The following is a 20,814-nucleotide window of genomic DNA, read 5'->3' as shown; positions in this document are numbered from 1 at the left end:
TGAGGAAGGCAGCCCCTCTGCTCTGACACTCCAGGGGAAGAGACCACACGTGTGCACTTGGTGTGGACACACTGTCTGAGAAAAGTGATGAAAACTGGTGGCAGGAGTGAGAGGAAAGGATGTTCTCCCCATGGCCCCTTGAGCAGAGGGCAGAGAGTGCTGGGACTGTAATCAGGTCCCACCTTGGACCCTCAGGAGCTATGAATGGGGCCACAAACTCCAATTTCTTCCCCTGTAAAAACGGGAGCAATTACACCTATAGTACCGGCTCCTAGGGTTGCTGGGAAGTCACAGGGAAAGAGTGCCTGGGCACTGTTATTCCTATTACTACAGATAGGGAGCCTTTCAGGAGCACATTAAAGTTCGCCAAAGATCTTGTTTTGTCCTTACAACTCTGGAGGACAGATGCTATCATTGCCCTTGTTTTACAGAAGAGAAACTCACTCAGGGTGCTAGGGATGAAGGGACCTGAATTGAACTTCCCAACTCGAGGTCCTGGGCTCCATCCAGCCAATGATTTCTGTGAGGAAGTCCTTCTTTGGGCCTGGCCTTAAATCCTTCTCGCTGTGGCAGAGGCCCATCCCCACTTGTGGCTGACTCTCCAAAGCTTCCCCCTCCTCTGGATAAAGATTATGGAGCCGAGAAGCAGGCCCAGGCAGGCCTCAGGCCCAGAGGCTGCTCACTACAGAGCAGTCTCGGGGGCTTCAGAGGGACCCCACAGAGCCCAGGCTGGAGAGAAGGAGCGGGCAGCAGCTGCCATGGCCCACAGACTCGCTGCCAATATCATGTCAGCGTCCGGGGCTTTCTCCTTGCAGAGTTTATCTCTAGGACCATCAGCCTGCCAGCAACAGGGAGACAGTGTGCTGATTAGAGAAGCACTTGTCTCTGGCGTGCAATCTGACAATCAGCTCTGCTCTTTCTTCCCAGACAAAGAGACCAATAAATCTCCCCCTTTTAAGTACAGGTGTGAGAGACAAAACCCTTTCCTGGCATTTAACAGAATGGATGGGGACACACAGACACACACACACACACACACAGACACACACACAGACAGACAGACACACACACACACACACACACACACACACACACACACACACACACACAGAGCCCATCCTATCTGATCTTTGGCCAAGCCACATCCTAGACCAGGGCACGTACTGCTTACAGAGAGGCTGGGGACAAGAGTGCTCATTCCTCGCACCCTTGGGTTACTGCTCCCAGGAAGAGGAGGGGCTGGCCATGGTCAGGCTTAGGCTCTATAAACAGGGGCTCCTTATTCATGTTTTGATCCTTCTGGCACAGGCTGCCACCTCTGACAAGACCATTAACTGCACCAGAGGTCTGGGAGGAGACGGGGAAGATCCTCGTGCTGGGAGAGACCCAAGGAGAGACCAGGGTCCCCCTGGCAGGCTCAGGTGCCAGAAGCAGCCCCAACAATGGGGCATGAGGATACGTCACCTACCTTCCTCTCTCTCTCTCTCTCTCCCCACTTTCTCTCTTTCCCTCTGTCTCTCTCCCACCTTCTCTTTCCTCTATCTCTCTCTTTCCCTCCCTCTGTTTCTCTTTGTCTCTCCTTCTTTCTCTGGTTCTGTCTCCCTGTGTCTCTCTGACTGTCTCGCACACACAAAGCTCTCATTCAGCCCAGATTTTCCCATCTGTCCTGTGCTATCATGACCTACAGTAATACGCCTTCCTGCGGCTAAGCTCTGCTCCTGGGGGGGGGGGGGGGGCGGCAAACCCATCTTGGGAGCCCCAGCTCTCTTCAGGGCTCAGAGAAGAAAGTGCCATGGAGAAGGGTGGGGAGGAACCAGGGCTCTGGGCAGGGAAGGGGAGGAGAAGATGCCGGCCAAGACAGGCCTCTCAGGAAGTCCACAAGCACTTGTAAGGAGTTCCCTTGCTGACTCGGTGTCCAGCATTGTCCAACAGTCATCTAGGGGACCCACTAAAAACATTCTCCAGGGGACCCTGGGTCAGGGCCTCATTGGACCACCACCAAGGCCCTCCCCCCTCCCCAAAGGCCCTCAAACACTTCCCTCCCACTCAACGTCCAGCAGAGAACTGGACCTCCCCAGCTGGGTCCAGATGGCTCTGGCTCTGCTATCCCAAGAGAGTCTCCTTGGAGGGCACTGAGGGATTGGCCAGCCTGATGAGGGGCTGATGGCGGAGAGGAGGTGGGGAGGCGCTGGCAACCAGGGGAGGGGGAGGGGAGGAAGGGAACAAGCTCTAAGGAGTGTGGGGGGAACGTGGCTACACTGCCAAGGGCTGAGAGGCCATTTGTAAGGTGTCTGCACACAGTAGGCGCCACCTAAATGCCGGCTAGCCTCGTGACTAACCGCAGCCTACAGAGCACGAGAAGTCGGTCCTGGCCTGGCCAGGGCACGGCAGAGGCACCTCTCGCCCAGCTTCCAGCCCCGAGAGGAGGCGATGGAGGGGGCCCGGCGGCTCGGCTCGGCTCTGGTCTTCTACATAGCAGGAATGTCATTTTCTGGTTGGTTAGGCGCTGTTTGCGCCCTGTCTCTTTCATTTATATGGATGTGGGAGAAGGTGACTGTCCAAAAGAGGGCAATTTTTCTTAGTGACATTAGTGGGGCGGCAAGATTAGAGATTCTCAGGGAGACAAAGCTCCAGGAAGCCCGGCAGCTTCCACTCAGACGGCAGTTTGTGCCCAGCCAGCCGGGCCCCGGGGCCCAGAGCCCAGATTTCCTGAGGCTGCGCGGCTCCTGACAGCCGTGCGGGTAGAGGGAGGCCGCTGACCGCAGGGAGAGGCCGGAGCACAGACAAGGCTGGCCTCGGGAGGGACCTCGGCCATAGGGAACCAGCCCCGCCTCCACCAGCTCCCTGCCCGGCCCAGGGTCGCCCCAGGGAGGGAGGGCCCCGAGCTCCCGCCGCTCCTCACCTCTGTACAGAACGGGGTCAGCTGAGGGTGGACAGCCGGCTGCACGTACATGTGGAACGTGGACTCGATTTCCATCGTCTGCCCATTTAACTTCAGGATGGGGAACTCGATGATTTCCTACAGCGAGAGACAGGGGGGATAAAGGAGGGGGGAGAGACGTCTTTAGAATAATCAGCTGCCCTCCAACCCACACCTAGGAATAAAGGATGGGGAGGCGAGGCCTCAGGACGGCCTGATGCCAGTCCTGCCTCGGACTCAGACTGACTATGGGTGAGTCCCTGCCCCCCTCCCCCCCAGACCCTAAGTCCACCTGCAAGGGCAGAGGGAGTTTCCTCACTGGAATTTCCCCAGATCTGGGCCAAAAAGGAAATGGGCTCAGCATTAGGGACATGAAGGCAACATGGAAAAGGTCCCTGCCTTCAAGCAGCTTTCCTCCTAGGAGAGCTACATGAAGGAAGCAGAGAAAACTAACAGCTTGGGTGCTAGAAGACGTGCCCAAGCTGAGCTGGAACTTCTAAAAGGCATTCCTGGCAGGAGGGATGGCCCATGCAAAGGCCTGGTGGCAGGAGACTGCTAGGAGGCCCATCAGTTAACTGCTGCTCCAAGCTCTAGGCAGAGCCCAGCAGAGCACCCCAGAGGGTCCAAGGACCTGTGGTGGCTCGCTCACTTAGCTCGGTGACCTGGGGTGAGTGAGAACCCCAGGGTGCCTCTCCATTTCCTCAGCAGTCAGCCAGCCAGCATTTATTAAGCACCGCTGTGTACAGCCAAGCACAGTGCTAACCCCAAGAGGCTGGAGCTGCCAGCAGAGCAGGGATCTCCCAGGAAGATGGCAGAAGGCCGGGGCTCTGGGGACCATCCCCTCCTAGACGGCGGGCACGTCCCAGGAAGGGCCAGGCCGGGGCTCGGAGCTGTCCAAATATCTTAAAACCAAGCTGAGGGGCCCTGCCAGAGGCGGGAGAGCCCTGAGGGGGAGGGAAGGAAGGACGCGGCATCGACAGGTGCCCAGCACTATGCTGAGGGCTCGCACACACACCCTGCTGGTCCTGCCATTACATCGAGGTGAGTCCTTTGAGCTACCCTCACTGTAGAGTTGAGGCGATGGAGGCAGAGGCTCAATGACACCCATCTAGTAAGTGTAGGAGGCTGCATTTGAACACAGAGCTTTCTGACTTCCGCTGCTGCTGGGCCATCAGCTGCCCCCCCGCCTCCCCGCCCCAAGGTCAGCCAGTAGACAGTGCGCCGGGAGGGAGAAGCACCCCCAAACCAAGAGGGGAGGCCGTCAGGAGGGTCAGAGGTCCAGAAAGATGAGGCCAGGGGCCCGGGAGAGGGGGGCTCCCATCAGCGGTGCGGTCAGAAGTCAGACTGGGGAGGAGGGAGACAGACAGGGCCACACTGGGGAGCTCTGGGCAGGAACTCTCACCCCCCATGGGGGGCAACGGTGCCACGCCGCTCACGGAGCAGCTGTGAGGACACAGATGGCTATCCTCGAGACCCCCAGACCCATCTACTACTCTGAAGTTAATATTCATTTTGAAATGAAGTTTTTTTTCAAAGATGGGGGAAAGGATCCCCACCCCAGCTAGATCCCAGAACCACAGCCCCGAGGGGGGCCAAGAGTCTCCCCTGCCCGTACCCAAACACCAGCCTCTGCCTGCCAGCCTGCCCATGTGTCTCTGCTGGCAGAAGGCAGGGGAACCAAAGAACGGTGATTTATCAACAGGACCGCCACGGATACAAATGACCCGCCATCAGAAATGGGCACCGATCTGTTCATAGAAAGTTCACGCCGTGCCAGGGAGACGGGCTCCTTAATTATTTCTTTTAAAAAATAAGAAAGTCTGAAGCCAAAAAGGAGAAAGAAGAAACTGGATAAAACCCACCAAGAGCCCCCTCCCCCTGTCTGTCACCCCCCTCTCCTGCCCCCCCAAGCCCAGGAACTTAATGGAGGAGGAGGAGGAGCAGGAGGGACAATTTGTTTGGTGTCTCTAAGATTAATTTGTCTCCGTTATTTAATAGAGATGCACAGCACCAAGGTTCTGGCGTGCAAATGAGCCGGTGGAGTGATGGCTCCTGGAGCCGCTGCCTCCCCAACCGCTCGAGGAGAAGGGGGGCTCCAAAGTGGGGGGGATAAGAGAGGAGGAGGGGAGGTAGGGGAGAGCAAGGGGGAGGGGAGAGAATACAAAAAATTATTGCTTTTTAATATTCAAAAACAGTTTGCGAAATTTAATCAAAACAGAGGAAAAGCTAACATTTTTACCACTTTGACATTTTTATTAGCGCTTTCATAAATTTTTAAAACATGAATGGAATTAGTTTACAACAAAAAAAAACTGCCCTGAAAACATCTGGAAGAGACAAATAGGAAATAATAAAAAAATAAATAAAAGCAAACTCCTCCGAGTAAAATTAGCATGTGGGAAAGGCAGCCACTGCAGAGAGGAGATGGCACTGCTCTGGGCCTGGAGGGTGGCCCCACAGTCTTGACAGGTAGTGGAGCACCCTCACTGCCCCCCATCCCTGCGTAGCCGGCCCCCCTCAACAACCACACATGCCAGCCTCAGTCCAGAAAAAGGTTCTCCCTAGGCTCCCCCCAGGAATGGGGGCACAGATCCTCCTGGGCCTAAGAACCGTGGAGCCCCCTGTCAGTGCCACACTGGGTGGGCTCTACCTCTCTTTCCAATACAATCTCCACAGGCTGGGTCCAGGCAGAGGACAGCTCAAGTCACCCTCCCAAAGCTGACAGACCACAGAACAGTGTGGTTGGGGGGTGGGGGTATAGGAGGGGGGCCTGGGCTTCCTCCCAGTCTGGACAACAGATAATGCCCAGGGGGAGGCCTGGGCCCACCTGGTTTTCTGACAAAACAAACATCCAGCTAAACTGCAGGGACTGATTCTCTCCCACATAGCTGGCCCAGGAGACAATATTCCCAGGGTGAGGGAGGCCCTCCTGGGGGCTGGCCCATCTCTGTATGCTGCCCCCTTCCATTCCAGGGAGCATCTCCCTCCCTGCCTGTCTGACAGGGTTTGCTGCCCTGGTATCTAAGGCAACTCCTCACTAACCATGTTAGCCAGACCCACAATGAAATTTAACCTGTGACACGACGGTACTTTTCATTTAAACTTTCATTTGGAGAGAAGCAGTGTTTGGAGACCTGCAGTTTGTCCTGCTAATAAAGACAAGTGTTGGGACCTTTAAGGGTGCCATTCATCTTTGGCCTTTATTAAATTCAATTTTCTTAAGCCCATGATACATTATGAAATTAAGAGTTGACATTCCTCTGGAAACAAAAATATCTATCAAACATAAATAAAAGGGAAAAAACCGCTATTACCAAGAATTTATGGTTTAAAGTTGATCTCTTTCCACTTTGGTACAAGCACATGGCTTGTTTTAGATATCCAGAATGCTATTACAGATTGAGAATTTCATTAGTATTTCTTATGAAATGCTAAGCACTTCAGCTCCCATGACCGGGAGTGCCAAAGGAAACAGAGACATTGTCGGCCACCACTGTCCACCACCCCAGAGTCTTCTCTCCCTCTGTCCGGGAAAGGCCTGGCCAGACCCTAGAGGGAAGGGGCAGGAGGTGAAAGAAATGACCCAGGAAAACAGCCCCTCTTGCCATGGTTAGGCTAACCCAATGGCTGCCATCAGGCAGCGGGTGAAGGCCCTGGCATAGGTGAGATACAAGAGAAGAGTTTAAGTTCGAGAGAACAGAGAACAATGTGCCCAGGGAGGTCTGCAGGCCCAATGAGGACCCACAATGAGCAGCTGGAAGGAGCCTGGGGAGGCCAAGGAAGGTCCGATGCAGAAGGGACAAGATGCCCAATAAAACTGAGTATATGAAAAGCATAAAAGGAGATAAACCCGGAAAGGAAAGGAGGCTGGATCATGTTGGGCCTTCAAGGACAGGCACGGGAGTGGGACTTAGGGAAGCAGGGAGCCCCGGAAGGTTTAGGTGCATCACAGCTACATCTGTGCATCAGGGGAGAGACTAGAGGCAGAGCCTCTATTCAGGCCCACCCTGAGTCTGACACTGGGTACGTGTTTAATAAAGGTTTGTTGATGAATCACACTGACTGGGAGTGGGCAGCTAAGCCTGGGATGGATTAGGATGATGGCTGAGAAGATGGATGGGGATGATCTGATAACTGACTGGGCTGTGATGGAGGCGGGAGGAGAGAGAGTTTTCACCCCAAGTTTACACATTCCCCTTCAGACCAACCACCAAGATTAGGCCAAGATGCCCACAAGGTATAACAAGATCCACAGGCACCTGGGGAAACCCAAAGATAGATGGATGGATGGATGGAGCACTAAATTAGCACTTAGCACAAACCAGGCACTGGGCGTACAAACACAAGTGAGGAAGACAATCTCTGCCCTCAAGAAGCTTCTATTTTAATAGGAAGTAACAACACATAAGGGGAGGTGGGAAGCAAGGGAAATTCAGAGGGGATAGGTACACCATGATGGCATGGGGTGGAGATTGCCAGGAAATGACCCAATGGCCTGGTGCAGGACAAGATGAGGTAAAAGCTCCCCTCTCAGAGCCAGCATCCCAGGGACAGAGTCCAAGGTTAGGCGAGGAGAAGGAGGGAGAGATGAGAATGGTGACTAAAGTGCAGGCAGCTCAGGGCAGAGAGGGGAAGTGACCAAAGGGTTCCAAATCAAGCTTCTATTGAGATGCCTGTGGGAGACTCCAAGCTTGGAGGCAAGAGCTGGTCCCCTCAACCTGGCACCAACAAAGATTGTCCAAGAGTCTGTAAAGCCCCCAGGGCTCATCCAAGTAGAGCCATCCAAGCAGTTGCTGCTGGCTTCCTCTGCGACTCTAAGCGCACAGCCTGTCTTGTGCCTCTTTTTTGTATGTCCAGCACTCAGCACAGTGCCTGGCACATAGCAGATGCTTAATAAATGTTTGCTGATTGACAAGACAGAATACAAGCCTCTCTGAAGTGGAGTGTCTCGGGAAGACCGTGGGATTGGGAGTCAGAGGATTTGGGCTCTGAGTTCTGGTTGTTATTTGGCTTCTGATCTTGGAAGACACAAGTCCTTCCTCCTTTCTGGGCTGGGGTAGAGATCCATACCAAATGATCTCAAAGGTCCCTCCTGGTTCTAGATCCTGTGTTCCTATGATAGCTGGGTTTGTCTTTCCCAAAAATGCCTGGTGGCCCTGGTCCTCTCTTTATTCTAAAACAGTCTCCATCCCAGAGGGAAGAGGCTGCCTGGACAGTATGGATCTTTCTGCTGAACTGAATTTTTAAAAAGTAGTATCACCCCACCAGAGACCCAACACCTCAAATTGACACGAGCAGCCAGGCCCAAGGCTGCAGAGGGTATGTCTTTTGGCAATCCTGAGCAGGCTCAGTGTCTACATTAATGACAGCATTCACTCAGCTTCCCATTCTGAACCTGTTTCCTGTTTTTCCCATTAACTCGAACTCCAATAGCCATTCCAAATCATCTCGGAAACGTGTTCATTCGCTGACGCTAGGATAAAACAGCAACTCTTCAGTCAGGTTCCATCTGGCTTGTGCCCACCTGTCCAGTCCTATATCTCACAATTCTTCCCCACCCAGTTTTTGTTCTAGCTACCCTTTGCACAAGCCACCCCCAATGTCCAGAAGGATTTCCTAGGCTCACCTCTATTACAACCTATCATGGCAAGCTAGTACCATGGGCCAAGTCACACAGGAAGAAATGTATGGGGAATAAGTAAAATGTCTTTCACTTGGAATACAGATATCAAACTCACAGGGACAAAATGGGGGAAACAGCAGTTTGCTGAAAGGGGGTTGGGAGAAGAGGCAGGAGCAGCTAAAGTAAGTGGGTTGCTCAGTGGATAGAGAGCCAGCCCTGGAGGCAGGAGTTCAAATCTGGCCTCAGACACTTTCCTAGCTGTACAACCTTGGGCAAGTCACTTAATCTCTACTGTCTCTTCCTGACCACTCTTCTGCCTTGGAACCCATATACCATATTGTTTCTAAGATAGAACGTATGGGCTTAAAAAGAAAAAAAAAAAAAGGAAAATGACGGGGAGCTGGTGAGGAGAGAGGGAGGATTAGTGTAAGATCAATATGAGTCAACACTGTGGCAGCCACTGTTAGAAATACCTCAAAGATTATGCAAAATAGGATAGGGACCTCAAAGCTAGAAAAGGGAAAGAAGGTCCTGATTTTCAAAAAGAGAACAGTCTGTAAACTCAATGGAGCTTCACTTGGATTCCTGGGAAAATTGTAACAGAGGTCATTAACATCAAAGAGATGGTTGGCAAACATCTGGAAAGGGAAGCAATGACAAAGAGGAGCCAATCCAGCTTCATCAAGGACAGGTCTTGCCAAACCAACTTTGTGTCCACTTTGACTTGGTTAACTAAACTGGTAGATCAGAGAAATTCTGGGGAGAGGGTTGACCTGATTTTTTTACCAAGCATTTCATAAAAAAGCTCAAGACCATTCTTGTAGAGAAGAGAAATGTAGACTAGATAATAAAACAATCTGATATATTCAGCTGGCTAAATGGCTAGATTTAGAAAATACTGTTATTGGTTTTTGGTTTGGGTTTTTTTATTCTGAATTTAGACACCAAAGTGGACCTCTCCATGTACACAATAGAATAGAAAAAGCATTGTGAATGAAATTGCAGGTCCCTATTATGTCATTTCCTTTTCTTTTGAAGTTTACAATAATTAGCTCAACCTGCAGCTTTCAAAGTTATCCTGCTTCATGTGTGCTTCTTTCTAACCTTCCTTCTGTCTTCTCTGCATTTTTTTTTAAAAAGGATGCCCTAGTAACACTTTTTTTTTTTTGGCTTTCTTTTCACAACATTCTATCACAAATATTTACAGATGAGTAAAATAATTCCCACTCAGGCTGTGTCTGAAAATGTCTTGTCTGATTGAGTCCATCCCTTCCGTCAGGAGCCTGTTCCAGAGCCCCCTGGAATCAGAGCAGATCATTGCAATGATCAGCAGCCTCAAAGACTAGTTTTTAAATGGCTCGATGTCAGTGTGGTAGAAAGTCTCCAGTGGAGTACCCCAGGGATTGGTGCTTGGCCCTGGGCTAGTTAACATTTTATCCATGACTAGGATACAGGAATAGCTGGTATGCAATCAGATCTACAGAGGGCACAATGTTAGAAGGGGGAAGAATCAGGAGTCAAAAGGATCTTAACAGGTCAGAATACTGGGATGACACTAGCAAGACGAAATCCGAAGTCTCATACTTAGTTTGGACTTCATGTATTTCTATACTGTGTGTGTGTGTGTGTGTGTGTGAACGCATGCATGTGCACACCCATGTCCAGTTCAGATGGAAGTGTGGTTCATGGGTTGCCTGTCTCCCACATTTATATCCTCTCCATCTCATGAACCTTGCTTATGTGAGATAAAGTTAGTGTCCTTCCTCTCTTCCTCAGTCCCCCAATCCTCAGCATATTCTCATTTCTTGCTTCTCCTTAGATCATCAAAATAGAATAGAATCCCCTCAGGCCCCCTGGTCTTATTTAACGTTCTCCGTGGCTCCTGAAGACATCAAGGGTCTGAGAAAGCCTGTGTTTCCTCTTCTCCTATTAGAACATGAACAAATTATCAGGCAGCCAGGCCCTTCCAGAGGATGAAATATACTTACTGTTCTGTTTCCCTTGATTCCCATGTTTCTATTTCAGAGGGTCTACTCCATCTGAACTCTTTATCAGCCATACTTAGAAATCTTCTGCTTTACTAAGATCAGGTCTATTTTGTCCCTGAAGGTTATAATCAATTTTGCTGGACAGGTTATTTTTTGGTTGTAAGCCTTTCTCTTTTGCCCTTTAGAATAGGATATTCTAAATTCTTTCCTTTACAGTGGCAGCTGCCAAATCTTTTGTGATCCAGATTGTGCATCCTTGGTACTTGAATTCTTTCTTTCTGGCTGCTGGTAACATTTTCTCTTTACCCTGAAAGCTTTGGATTTTGGCTATGATGTTCCTGAGAGCTTTCATTTTGAGGTTTCTTTTAGGAGAGTTGGTTAAGAGTCTTTCTAATTTTACTTTGCCCTCTAGTTCTAAGAGATCAGGGCAGTTTTCACTTTTGATTTCTTGAAACTGAACCAGGCTCTGGGGAATGAGGTATGATTTTCAAACTTTTCCATTCAAACCAAGAGTGTACAAAAAGTCTGTTGGAATTCTATGAAACTCTGAGTAAAGACAAGCAAGAGGAGGCAGAAGGCAAGGCAGCAAGCAGAATGGACTTGGAGCAGGAGACAAGTAAAAACAGCACTTACAAAACACTTCCACCATATGAATAAGCAGTTTTCAGATGAAGAAATCAAAGCTATCAATAATCATATGAAAAAATGCTCTAAATCCCTCTTGATTATAAAAGTGCAAATTAAAAGCAACTCTGAGGTACCACCTCACAGCTATAAGATTGACTAATACGACAGAAAAGTGATAAATATTGGACGAGATGTGGTAAAATTGGGACACAAATGCATTGCTGGTGGAGTTGTGAACTGGTCCAACCATTCTGGAGGTAAATTTGGAACTATGCCCAAAAGGCTATAAAAAATGCATACACTTTCATCAAGTAATATCACTACCACCTCTGTATTCCAGAGATTTTTTTAAAAGGGGGTCCTACTTGTACAAAAACATTTATAGCTGCTCTTTTTGTGATGGCAAAGAATTGGAAACTGAAGGGATATTCATAAATTAGGGAATGGCTGAACAAACTGTGATATAGTATGGTGATGTAATGCAATTATGCTATAAGAAATGATAATCAGGATGGTTTCAGAAAGATCTGGAAAGACCTACATGAATTATTGCAGAGCGAAATTAAGCAGAACCAGGAAAATATTATACACAATAACAGCAATATTATAGAATGATCAACTGTGATAGGTTTAGCTACTCTCAGTGATACAGTGATCCAAGACAATTCTGAAGGACTTGGGACAAAGAATGCTATCCATCTCCAGAGAAAGAACTGTTGGAATCAGAATGCAGATGAAAGCATACAATTTTTCACTTGTTTATTTAGGTTTGTTTTGGGGTTTTAGCTTTATATGATTATTTACTTACAAAAATGAACAATATGGAAATAGAAATAAAAATTAAGTTAAATTTTAAAAAAGAGAGGTAAATTAGCTTCGAAGAAAAAAAGCAAAACGCTCCCACCAACATTGCCAGGTCAATATCCAGCAGCCTCAGCAGGGCCAGAGCAGGCCCCAGGGATCCTTAGATTATTTCTCCTAGACCTCTTTTCAAGGTCAATTGTTTTGTTGTTGTTTTAAACTCTTGCCTTTCTATCTTTTTTTTTCTTTAATTTGAAAAATTTCATATAATTAATTAATTTAGAGTATTTTTGCATGGTTACATGATTCATGTTCTTTCCCACCCCTCTCCCATAGCCAACGAGCAATTCCATTGGGTTTTGCATGTGTCATTGATCAAGACCTATTTCCATATTATTAATATTTGCATTAGGGTGGTCATTTAGAGTCTACATTCCTAATCATATCCCCACCGATCCATGTGATCAAGTAGTTGTTTTTCTTCTGGGTTTCTACTCCCACAGTTCTTTTTCTGGATGTGGATAGTGTTCTTTCTCATAAGTCCCTCAGAATTGTCCTGGATCCTTGCATTGCTGCTAGCAGAGAAGTCCATTACATTCAATTGTGCCACAATTTATTAGTCTCTGCATATAAGGTTCTCCTGGTTCTGCTCCTTTCACCCTGCATCAGTTCCCGGAGGTCATTCCAGTTCACATGGAATTCCTCCAGTTCATTATTCCTTTCAGCACAACAGTATTCCATCACCAACAGATACCACCATTTGTTTAGTCATTTCCCAAATGAAGGGCATCCCCTCATTTTCCAGTTTTTTGCCACCACAAAGACTGCTTGCCTTCCTATCTTAAGAATCAATACTAACTATTGGTTCCAAGGCAAAAGAGCATAAGGGCTAGGCAATGGGGGTTAAATGACTTGCCCAGGCTCATACAGCTAGGAAGTGTCTGAGGCCAAATTTGAACCCAGGACCCTCTTGTCTCCTGGCCTGGCTCTCAATCCACTAAACCACCTAGCTACCCCAAAGTCAATTGTTTTTGACATTATATACCTTGTGCTTTCTTCCGATTTTCCTATCTTTTGATTTTCTTAAAACATGTTTCTTGTCTCCAAGAGTTGTTGCTTTCTATTTGATCCATTTTAATTTTCAAGCAGTTCAATGCTTGGGTAAAGTTAAAACCAGTTGTTTTAAGCTCCTCATTCTCCTTTCTATTCTTTCCTCTCTTGTTACAGTCTCCTTGAGCATTCCATCTTTTATCTCTTGTCTCACTTCTTCCAGGTACTCAGGTAGTCACTATAGGGTGCTCTTTCTCTGAGGCTCCACCTGGATTTCTAATGGAAATCCTCCATTCTTCTGGGTTCTCTCTTGAGATTCTCTAAGTCCAGAATATTTCTTAGTTATGTAAGGAATTTTCTTCTGTTTATTCCTATCTCCAGCCTCTGTTTTTGGCTCGGGGCTTTGTGTTTGGGTTAGGCTTTTCTCTTTCAGACTCTCAGATGGTTTAGTCTTAGCAGTGGCTAAAACCCTGGGCTGTGCAGGAAGTCCTAGGTTTGGGCTGACCTTTTGGTGTCTTTGGTTTTGGCTCTGGCTACTTCTGTTCCTTTTCAGTGCATAATCCTCAAACCAGAGACAGCTCCAACCCTTATTGTGACCTTGTCAGGTCCCAATCAGATGTCACTGACTGTTCTGGTGGCAGGTATCCTGCAAGTATCCAGGTGCTTCCCTGGCCCTCTGATCCACTGTAGTTCAGCTATAGCTTGACAGGGGTCCCCTGTCTCTTGTTGTGGCATGAGGGGGGTCTGCCTAAGTCCTTCTGCCTTGGCGCTGGTCTGGTCTTGTCTTCTATATTCAGGACTTGTTTAGGACTCTGATAGTCTGTGTTGTCCTGGTCTGAAGAGAAGAGTTTCCAGTCACTTCTCTTTGGTTTTTTTCATCATTGCTTCTTCTGGTACATTTTTAGAGATTTTTGGGGGTATCAGTAGAATCAAGGCTCTTTCAAGTCCTAACATATCACTATCTTCCCACAATTCCTTGATTCCTTTCCAATCACACAGTAACTCCCTTTGTTCTAGTTATCAGCACACTTTTCCTAGATTACTTAATCTCCTAATTGGTCTCTCTGCCTCAAATTTCTCCCCATTCCAATACATTTCCACAATTTACACCAAGTGATTTTCCTTAAGCAGAGGCAGTCCTCCTCCTCCCAGTGAACTCCAGTGGTTCAACATTGCCTTCAGAATAAAATATAAATTCATTTAGTTTTTTTTCTTTTTGAACCCTTACCTTCTATCTTAGTATCAATTCTAAGACAGAAGAGTGGCAAGGGCTAGGCAATGGGGGGTAAGTGACTAGGCCAGAACAATACAGCTAGGAAATGTCTGAGGCTAGATTTGAACCTAGGTCCTCTCAATTCTAGGCCTGGTGCTCTATTCACTGTCCTACCTAGCTGCCCCTTCATTAAGCTTTTAATGATCTCTTCCCAAATAAGCTCTAACTTATCTTTCAGCTTGATTGGACATTACTCTCCATCCAATATTCTACAGTCCAGTCAAATCTGACTTTAATCTGTTCACCACACCTGGCACTCCATCAGCCTTCAAGGATGTCCCCTACACCTAGAACACCTTCCCTTCTCACCTCTTGCATCATGGGTCCCCTATTCCTTTCTGAAGCCTTTCTTGATTCCTCCTCTCAAACGGCCTTCCTTAACTTTTTCTTGGTATTTATTTTCTTTATATTTAGTCCATATATTCTCACATGTGCCCTCATTGACAATTAGGAAGGGGGGAGAGGAGATTGGGGGGTGGGGGTGGGGAGTGGAGCAACGGTTCTGGCTTTTGTCCCCATGGGATAGAAAAGGAGGGAAGGTATCTATGGTCAAATTAAGAGAGAAGGAGCCCTGGCAGGAAAATTGGGCTCCTGAAGGCATTTCTATGTAGAAGCCCAAAAAGCTTATGTGATCTTAGCTTTCAGGAATAAGGAAATAATCCTTCTGTACTTTGCCCTGGGCAGATGATACTGTATTCCATATGGACACTGCAACTTAAGTTAACAAGTATTTATTAATCACCTACTATGTGCCAGTGTTGTCCTGACTTTTGTCTCACCCACCACTGGACTTTAAGGACTCTAGAGGAGTAAGGCCAATGACTTTATGTACCTCTGCCTCCCTTCAATTCAATTCATGCCCAAGTCAAGACATCCCCCCCATGATGTCACTGGTCCTCTTCAAAAATGAAGAATGAACAATAATGATGTGCCAGGCCTAGTGCTAAGCACAGCACGAGCACAGCTCCTGCCCTTAGGGAACTCCCAGTCTAATGGGAGAGACAACATCCAAAGAACTAGGTCTATAAGAGACAGCTATAACCAGCATCTGGATTGGATCAAGTCTGCAAAGCATTTTATGTTTGTCATCTCATTCCATCCTCACACCAGCCCAGAAGGTAGTGGCCATTCTCAATCCCATTTTTCAAGTGTGGAAATGGAGACAAATCTTTTGAGTTCAACTAAAAAGTCAAGGATAACACCAAGATTGAACGCCTGAGAGGAGTCAGTAGAAAAGGGAGGAAGAGGTGGGGGAAAATAATATCTATTTTGGACACATTGAGTTGAAGATGTCTGGACAGTTGGTGTTACAGAAGACAGGGTGAATGTGCAGGCCTGGAAATAATCTGCATAGGGATGATAACTGACAGCAAAGCTAATCACTAAATAAAACAGTGGGGAAAAGCCTGGGACTGAGCCTTGGGGGAGACAGTGAGTGATGCTTAGGGGTGTGATTTAAATGGACACAGAGGAGTCAGGCAGGTAAAAGAAGAACCAAAAAACAGTAGAATCACAAACATTTACAGCAGAGTATCTAGAAGAGGGTGATGGACAGTGTCAAAGGCTGCAGAGAGGTCAAGAAGAATGAGGATGAGAAAAGGTCATTTGATTTGGTAATTAAGAGATTGTTGGAACTTTGGAGAGGGTAGTTTCAGTTGAATGATGAGATTAGAAGCCAGCCTGTAGAGAATTAAGAAGAAAGTGGAAGGAGCAGCATCAATTATGGATGGCTTTCTTACAAAGTTTAGTCAAAGGGGCAGCTAGGTGGCTCAGTGGAATAGAATGTCAGGCCTGGAGATGGGAGGTCCTGGGTTCAAATTTGACCTTTACTTCCTAGCTGTGTGGCCTGGGCAAGTCACTTAACTCCCACTGCCTAACCCTTACCACTCTTCTGCCTTGGTACTAATACTTGGTATTGATTCTAAGAGGACAGATAAAGGTTAAAAAAAAAGTTTAGTCAAGAAGGGGAAGCAAGATATAAGACAATAATTAGTAGAGATGATCAGATTAAGCAAGGGCTTTTTAAGGATGAAGTGTGTAGGCAGCAGGAAAGGAGCTAGTCGATAGAACAATATAGGAGAGTAGGGAATGACAGTGGGGGCTAGGAGAAGAGGGGATGAGACAGGATCAAGTATGCATGCAGAGAAGGGCCAGCTTCTTCAAGTGACCCACAAGAAGTGGCAGGGGATCTATGAGGAATGTGGGATGAGGAGGAAAGAACTTTTGGTTAATGGCTTCAATTTTTTGGGTGAAATATGTGGTGAGGTTTTCTGCTGAAAGAGTAAGGGAAAGGATGATGTCAGAGGTTTGAGGAGAGGTGGGAACATTCAGGATAGCTGCTGTACAGAGTGGGATAAGTGAATCATCTTAGAAAGTTTAAGAGGAAGTACAGAAGGATTGCCTTACTGCTGTGAGGGCCCAGTTGAGATTGTATAATACCATGAATGCATATAATAAAATACAATTTACACAATACCATAAATACCTCAGTATAGTTTTGTTCAACAGAGCATGAGTAAAAGGTAGAAGATGATGAGGATAATCAACAACAGGAAAAAGAGACAAAGGGAAGAGGTTCCCATCATTGACAGCTTTGAAAGCCCAGAGAACCCAAGTAGGGCTTTGGGGAAAAAGTCCTGGGGAGGGGGGGGGTGCCTCTGAATGGGATAGGGTCCTTCAGTGGTGGTGGTAAAGGGGGCATGTCTTGAAGCAAGGTTGTGAGGCAGGGGATCCCTCAGTGAGGAGGAGAGTCCTGAGAGCCATTTCCTTCAGGAGGAAGGTCCAGGGAGTAGTGGGTTGGTGTCTTGGGAGCTAAGCTTTGTAAAGAAGGGGACCCTCTGTGGGGAGGGGGAATGATCTGAGAGTCTTTTTCTTTAGGGGGTAAGTCCTTGGAGAAGAGGTCCTAGAAGCCAAGCTCTGTAAAGAGGGGAATCCCTAAGGAGGTACAGTACCTCAGAGGTAGGTTAAGTCAGAGAGCTAGTTTCCTCAGGGGGGAGGGCAGGTCCATGGGGGTGGGGTGCAGTTCCTAGAAACAGAGTTCTGTAAAGAGTGGGATGGAGGGGAGGAAAGGTACATACATGGGCGCCGGGCTTAGCAAGGGTGGAGTCACTCAGTACACACAAGGGCAGGAAAAAAGAGAAGGGAGTCAGCCCATGCAGAGGATGGGGTCTCAGGACCTAAGGGATCCAGGTGCCACCTCTCCATTGGGAAGAAACAACCCAGTCTGTTTCCATTTCTCTGGTTTGTATTTTTTTGAAGTCATTTTATGCACAAGGAGCTTATTTCTTAAACAAACACTCGTGGTTTTGATTTACACCGAAGACGGCTCCTAAATAATTTATGGCGGGTTAAATTTATTGCAGAGCCCTGGCTGGCTGCAAATTCGAATTGCCAAATAATTAGATTTTAGGGCCAAGCTTATAAATTATCCGTCGATTTGTCCGGACTTGTTTGTCAGCTGCTTTGTGCTCCAGGTCATCTTTGGCATTTGGCTATTTGTGTTTTAATTGTTGATCTGCACTTTGACAGATGAGAGCGGACGCCTCCAAGTTTCAGGGGGAGGACGGTGGGGAAATCAGGGCTTGAAAAGGCTTATTTCTTCCTCTCTTCCTCTCCCTCCACCCCATGTCAACCTCAAGGCCATTAAAATAGAAAAGAGCTTGAACACAGACAACTAGCTCTGTGTGTGTGTGTGTGTGTGTGTGTGTGTGTGTGTGTGTGTGTGTGTACACACATACCATTTACTTTACCTCAACCTGATTTTTTAGAAAACAGATGATGCTACAAGTCACAAATAAATCCAATGATCACAGCCCACTGAAAAAATGGACCTCCCTTGGGATGCCATGTATGTGGGTATTTGGATGTAGGTGCCTGAACTCGCACCAGACTGAAGCATAAGGGCTCCAATCTTTTCCAAAGCTGGTTGTCAAAAGTGCTGGGATATTAGTAGCCTCTGCTAAGCAGATACTTCAAGGCAGAAGCTGGCACCAAAGATTTCGGTGCAGCTGCCAGTACACATCCATCTATCATGAATCAACTGAAACAAATTTCAGGAACCCCAGGCAGGGAGGACACAGCTCCATGGGGCCACTGAGGCAGGTAACTGCTGTTGTTTGGGCTCTGTTGGGCATCAACAAAGGGAGAGCAGGGAAGGAGGCAGAGGACCCAGCCAAATCCAAGAACAAACTCACCTGGCAAGGACACATCTGTCATGTGGGGGTTCCTTCCTGCTTTCTCCTCAAAGGGAGGGCCCTATCTTTGCCTCAAAGACGAGGCACGGACCAGGGAGGCTCAGCTAGCAAAAGGTCACCAGGAGGGCTTCCGGGTTAAGATGGCGGCAGAGTAAGAAGCAGCTCTTAACCTCTCCTGACCGAAACATACAAAACTCCTCAAGGGGACATAAAAACAAGTCCAGACGAACGGAGGAACCCCACAACAGGGCACAGCGTGGAAGGTACGTGGAATCGAGACATTTCCAAGCTAAAAAGGGCTCTCACTCACTCAATCGCGAGCTGAGCAACCGCCCCACCCCCACCCCCTCCACACTCACCTATAGCTCCGAACCCAGCTAAAAAGAAATAGAGCAAGTTTGGGGCACCCATCGAGTCATCAGCAGCTCCGGGACCTGTTCCTGACAGCAGCAAGACTTAGGACCCCATTAAGTCAAAAAAAGCACGCGAAATCTGAGCGCGCGCCGGAGCAGGACGCTGGGCGCAGAGAGCCGGCTGAGTAGAGGCGTGGGTGGAGGCAGAACTAAGCCTAAGTGGGGAACCAGTGCAGATGGGTATACGACTGTGGAAACAGCGCCCTGAGACTTGTAAAGAAACCTCCAGCAGAGGATCAAGCAAGAGGGCCCACCAGGGGGCTTGACCTTGGAAAAAACCAGAATTCAGACCTCAGGAGCCAATAGATTGGGAACAGACACTGAGCCCGAGGATAAAGCTGAGAAGCTGCTGGGCTAATGATGGCTACTCAGCATCAGGAGGTTCAGAAGAGAAAGAATAATAACAAAAAGAAGAAGTCTTTAACACTCGACAGCTTTTACACAGAGAAAATCCAGACAACCGAGCAAACAGAGGAGGAGAACAAACAAGCATCCGGACCCTCCTCAAATAAGGAAAACTCCTCACAAGCTATGGAAGAGTTCAAAACTGAGATTCTGAGGAAAATGGAAGAGATCTGGCAAGAAAATAACAGTTTAAAAGGTAGAATCTTGCAATTGGAAAGTGAGGCTCAGAAATCAAATGAACTGATAAGCAAATTGAACACCAGAAATGACAAGATTGAAAAGGAATACCAAAAGATTATAGCCGAAAACCAAAAGATTATAGCCGATAACCAGTCCCTAAAGGCAAAAAAAAAAAAAAAAGAAACCAATGATCTCTCAAGACAACAAGAACAAATAAAACAAAGTCAAAAGACTGAAAAAATAGAAGGAAATATGAAATATCTCAATGAGAGAGTGACAGACCAAGAAAACCGGTCTAGAAGAGACAATTTGAGAATAATTGGTCTTCCAGAAAACCCAGAAATTAATAGAAACCTGGACTCCGTACTAAAAGAAATTATTCAGCAAAATTGCCCTGAAGTCCTACAACAAGAGGGCAATATAGACATCGAAAGGATCCATAGAACACCCACCATATTCGACCCAGAGAAGAAATCGGTTAGAAATATTATTGCCAAATTCAAAAGCTTTCAAGCAAAAGAAAAAATCTTACAAGAAGCCAGAAAGAGACAATTCAAATATCAAGGAGCACCAATCAGGATCACACAGGATCTGGCAGCCTCCACGCTAAAAGACCGTAAGGCTTGGAATACGATATTCAGAAAGGCAAGAGAGCTGGGCCTGCAACCACGGATCAACTACCCATCAAAATTGACTATATATTTCCAGGGGAAAGTATGGGCATTCAACAAAATTGAAGAATTCCAGGTATTTGCACAGAAAAGACCAGGGCTGAATGGAAAGTTTGATATCGAACCACAAAAATCGAGAGAAACCTGAAAAGGTAAATAAGATACAGAGGGAAAAGAAAGAAAACTTGTAATTTTTAAATTTGCCTTTTTAAGGGCCTCAGTGAGATCTAATTATCTGTATTCCTATGTAGAGAAATGTTATGTTTAATTCTCTGTAGTGAACTCTATTCACTATTATAATATTCACTATTATAGTAATCAGAAGAATAATTTACAGGGTGAGGGTGGAACACTAAATAATCTAAGATGGCATGGGGGATGGGAAAGAGGGGGTAAATAGCAGGGGATACCAAGAGAAACTTGAGCGAATAAGAAAATAGAATATTCTATTACACACAAAGAGGGCATGGAAGGGAGAGGGGACAAATACTATTATAAGAAGGAGAGGAAGAGCGCATTAAGAGGTAATAATCAAACCTTACTCTTAGTGTAATCAACCCGGAGAGGGAAGAGTAGTTAAACTATCCATTGGGAAATAAAACTCTTATCTAACCCTTCTGAGAAAGTTAGAAGGGATAAACCAAGGGGAGCAGGGGAGTGGGGAGGGGGG

The 20,814-nt window shown here is 47.2% G+C and overlaps 1 protein-coding gene across 1 annotated transcript in view; it reads right to left on the bottom strand.

Moving 5' to 3' along the window:
• Window positions 1-20,814, bottom strand: part of ERI3 (ERI1 exoribonuclease family member 3) — a 126,241-nt gene that overhangs the window by 92,133 nt on the left and 13,294 nt on the right. The window contains 1 exon segment of the mRNA XM_044674827.1: window positions 2,903-3,019. Within this exon segment, the coding sequence (XP_044530762.1) occupies window positions 2,903-3,019 (117 nt within the window).

Source organism: Gracilinanus agilis, chromosome 4 (genome assembly GCF_016433145.1).
Source record: "Gracilinanus agilis isolate LMUSP501 chromosome 4, AgileGrace, whole genome shotgun sequence".
NCBI lineage: Eukaryota > Metazoa > Chordata > Mammalia > Didelphimorphia > Didelphidae > Gracilinanus > Gracilinanus agilis.
Note: the sequence above shows the minus strand (reverse complement) of the source record. Positions and strands in the feature narration are given on the sequence as shown.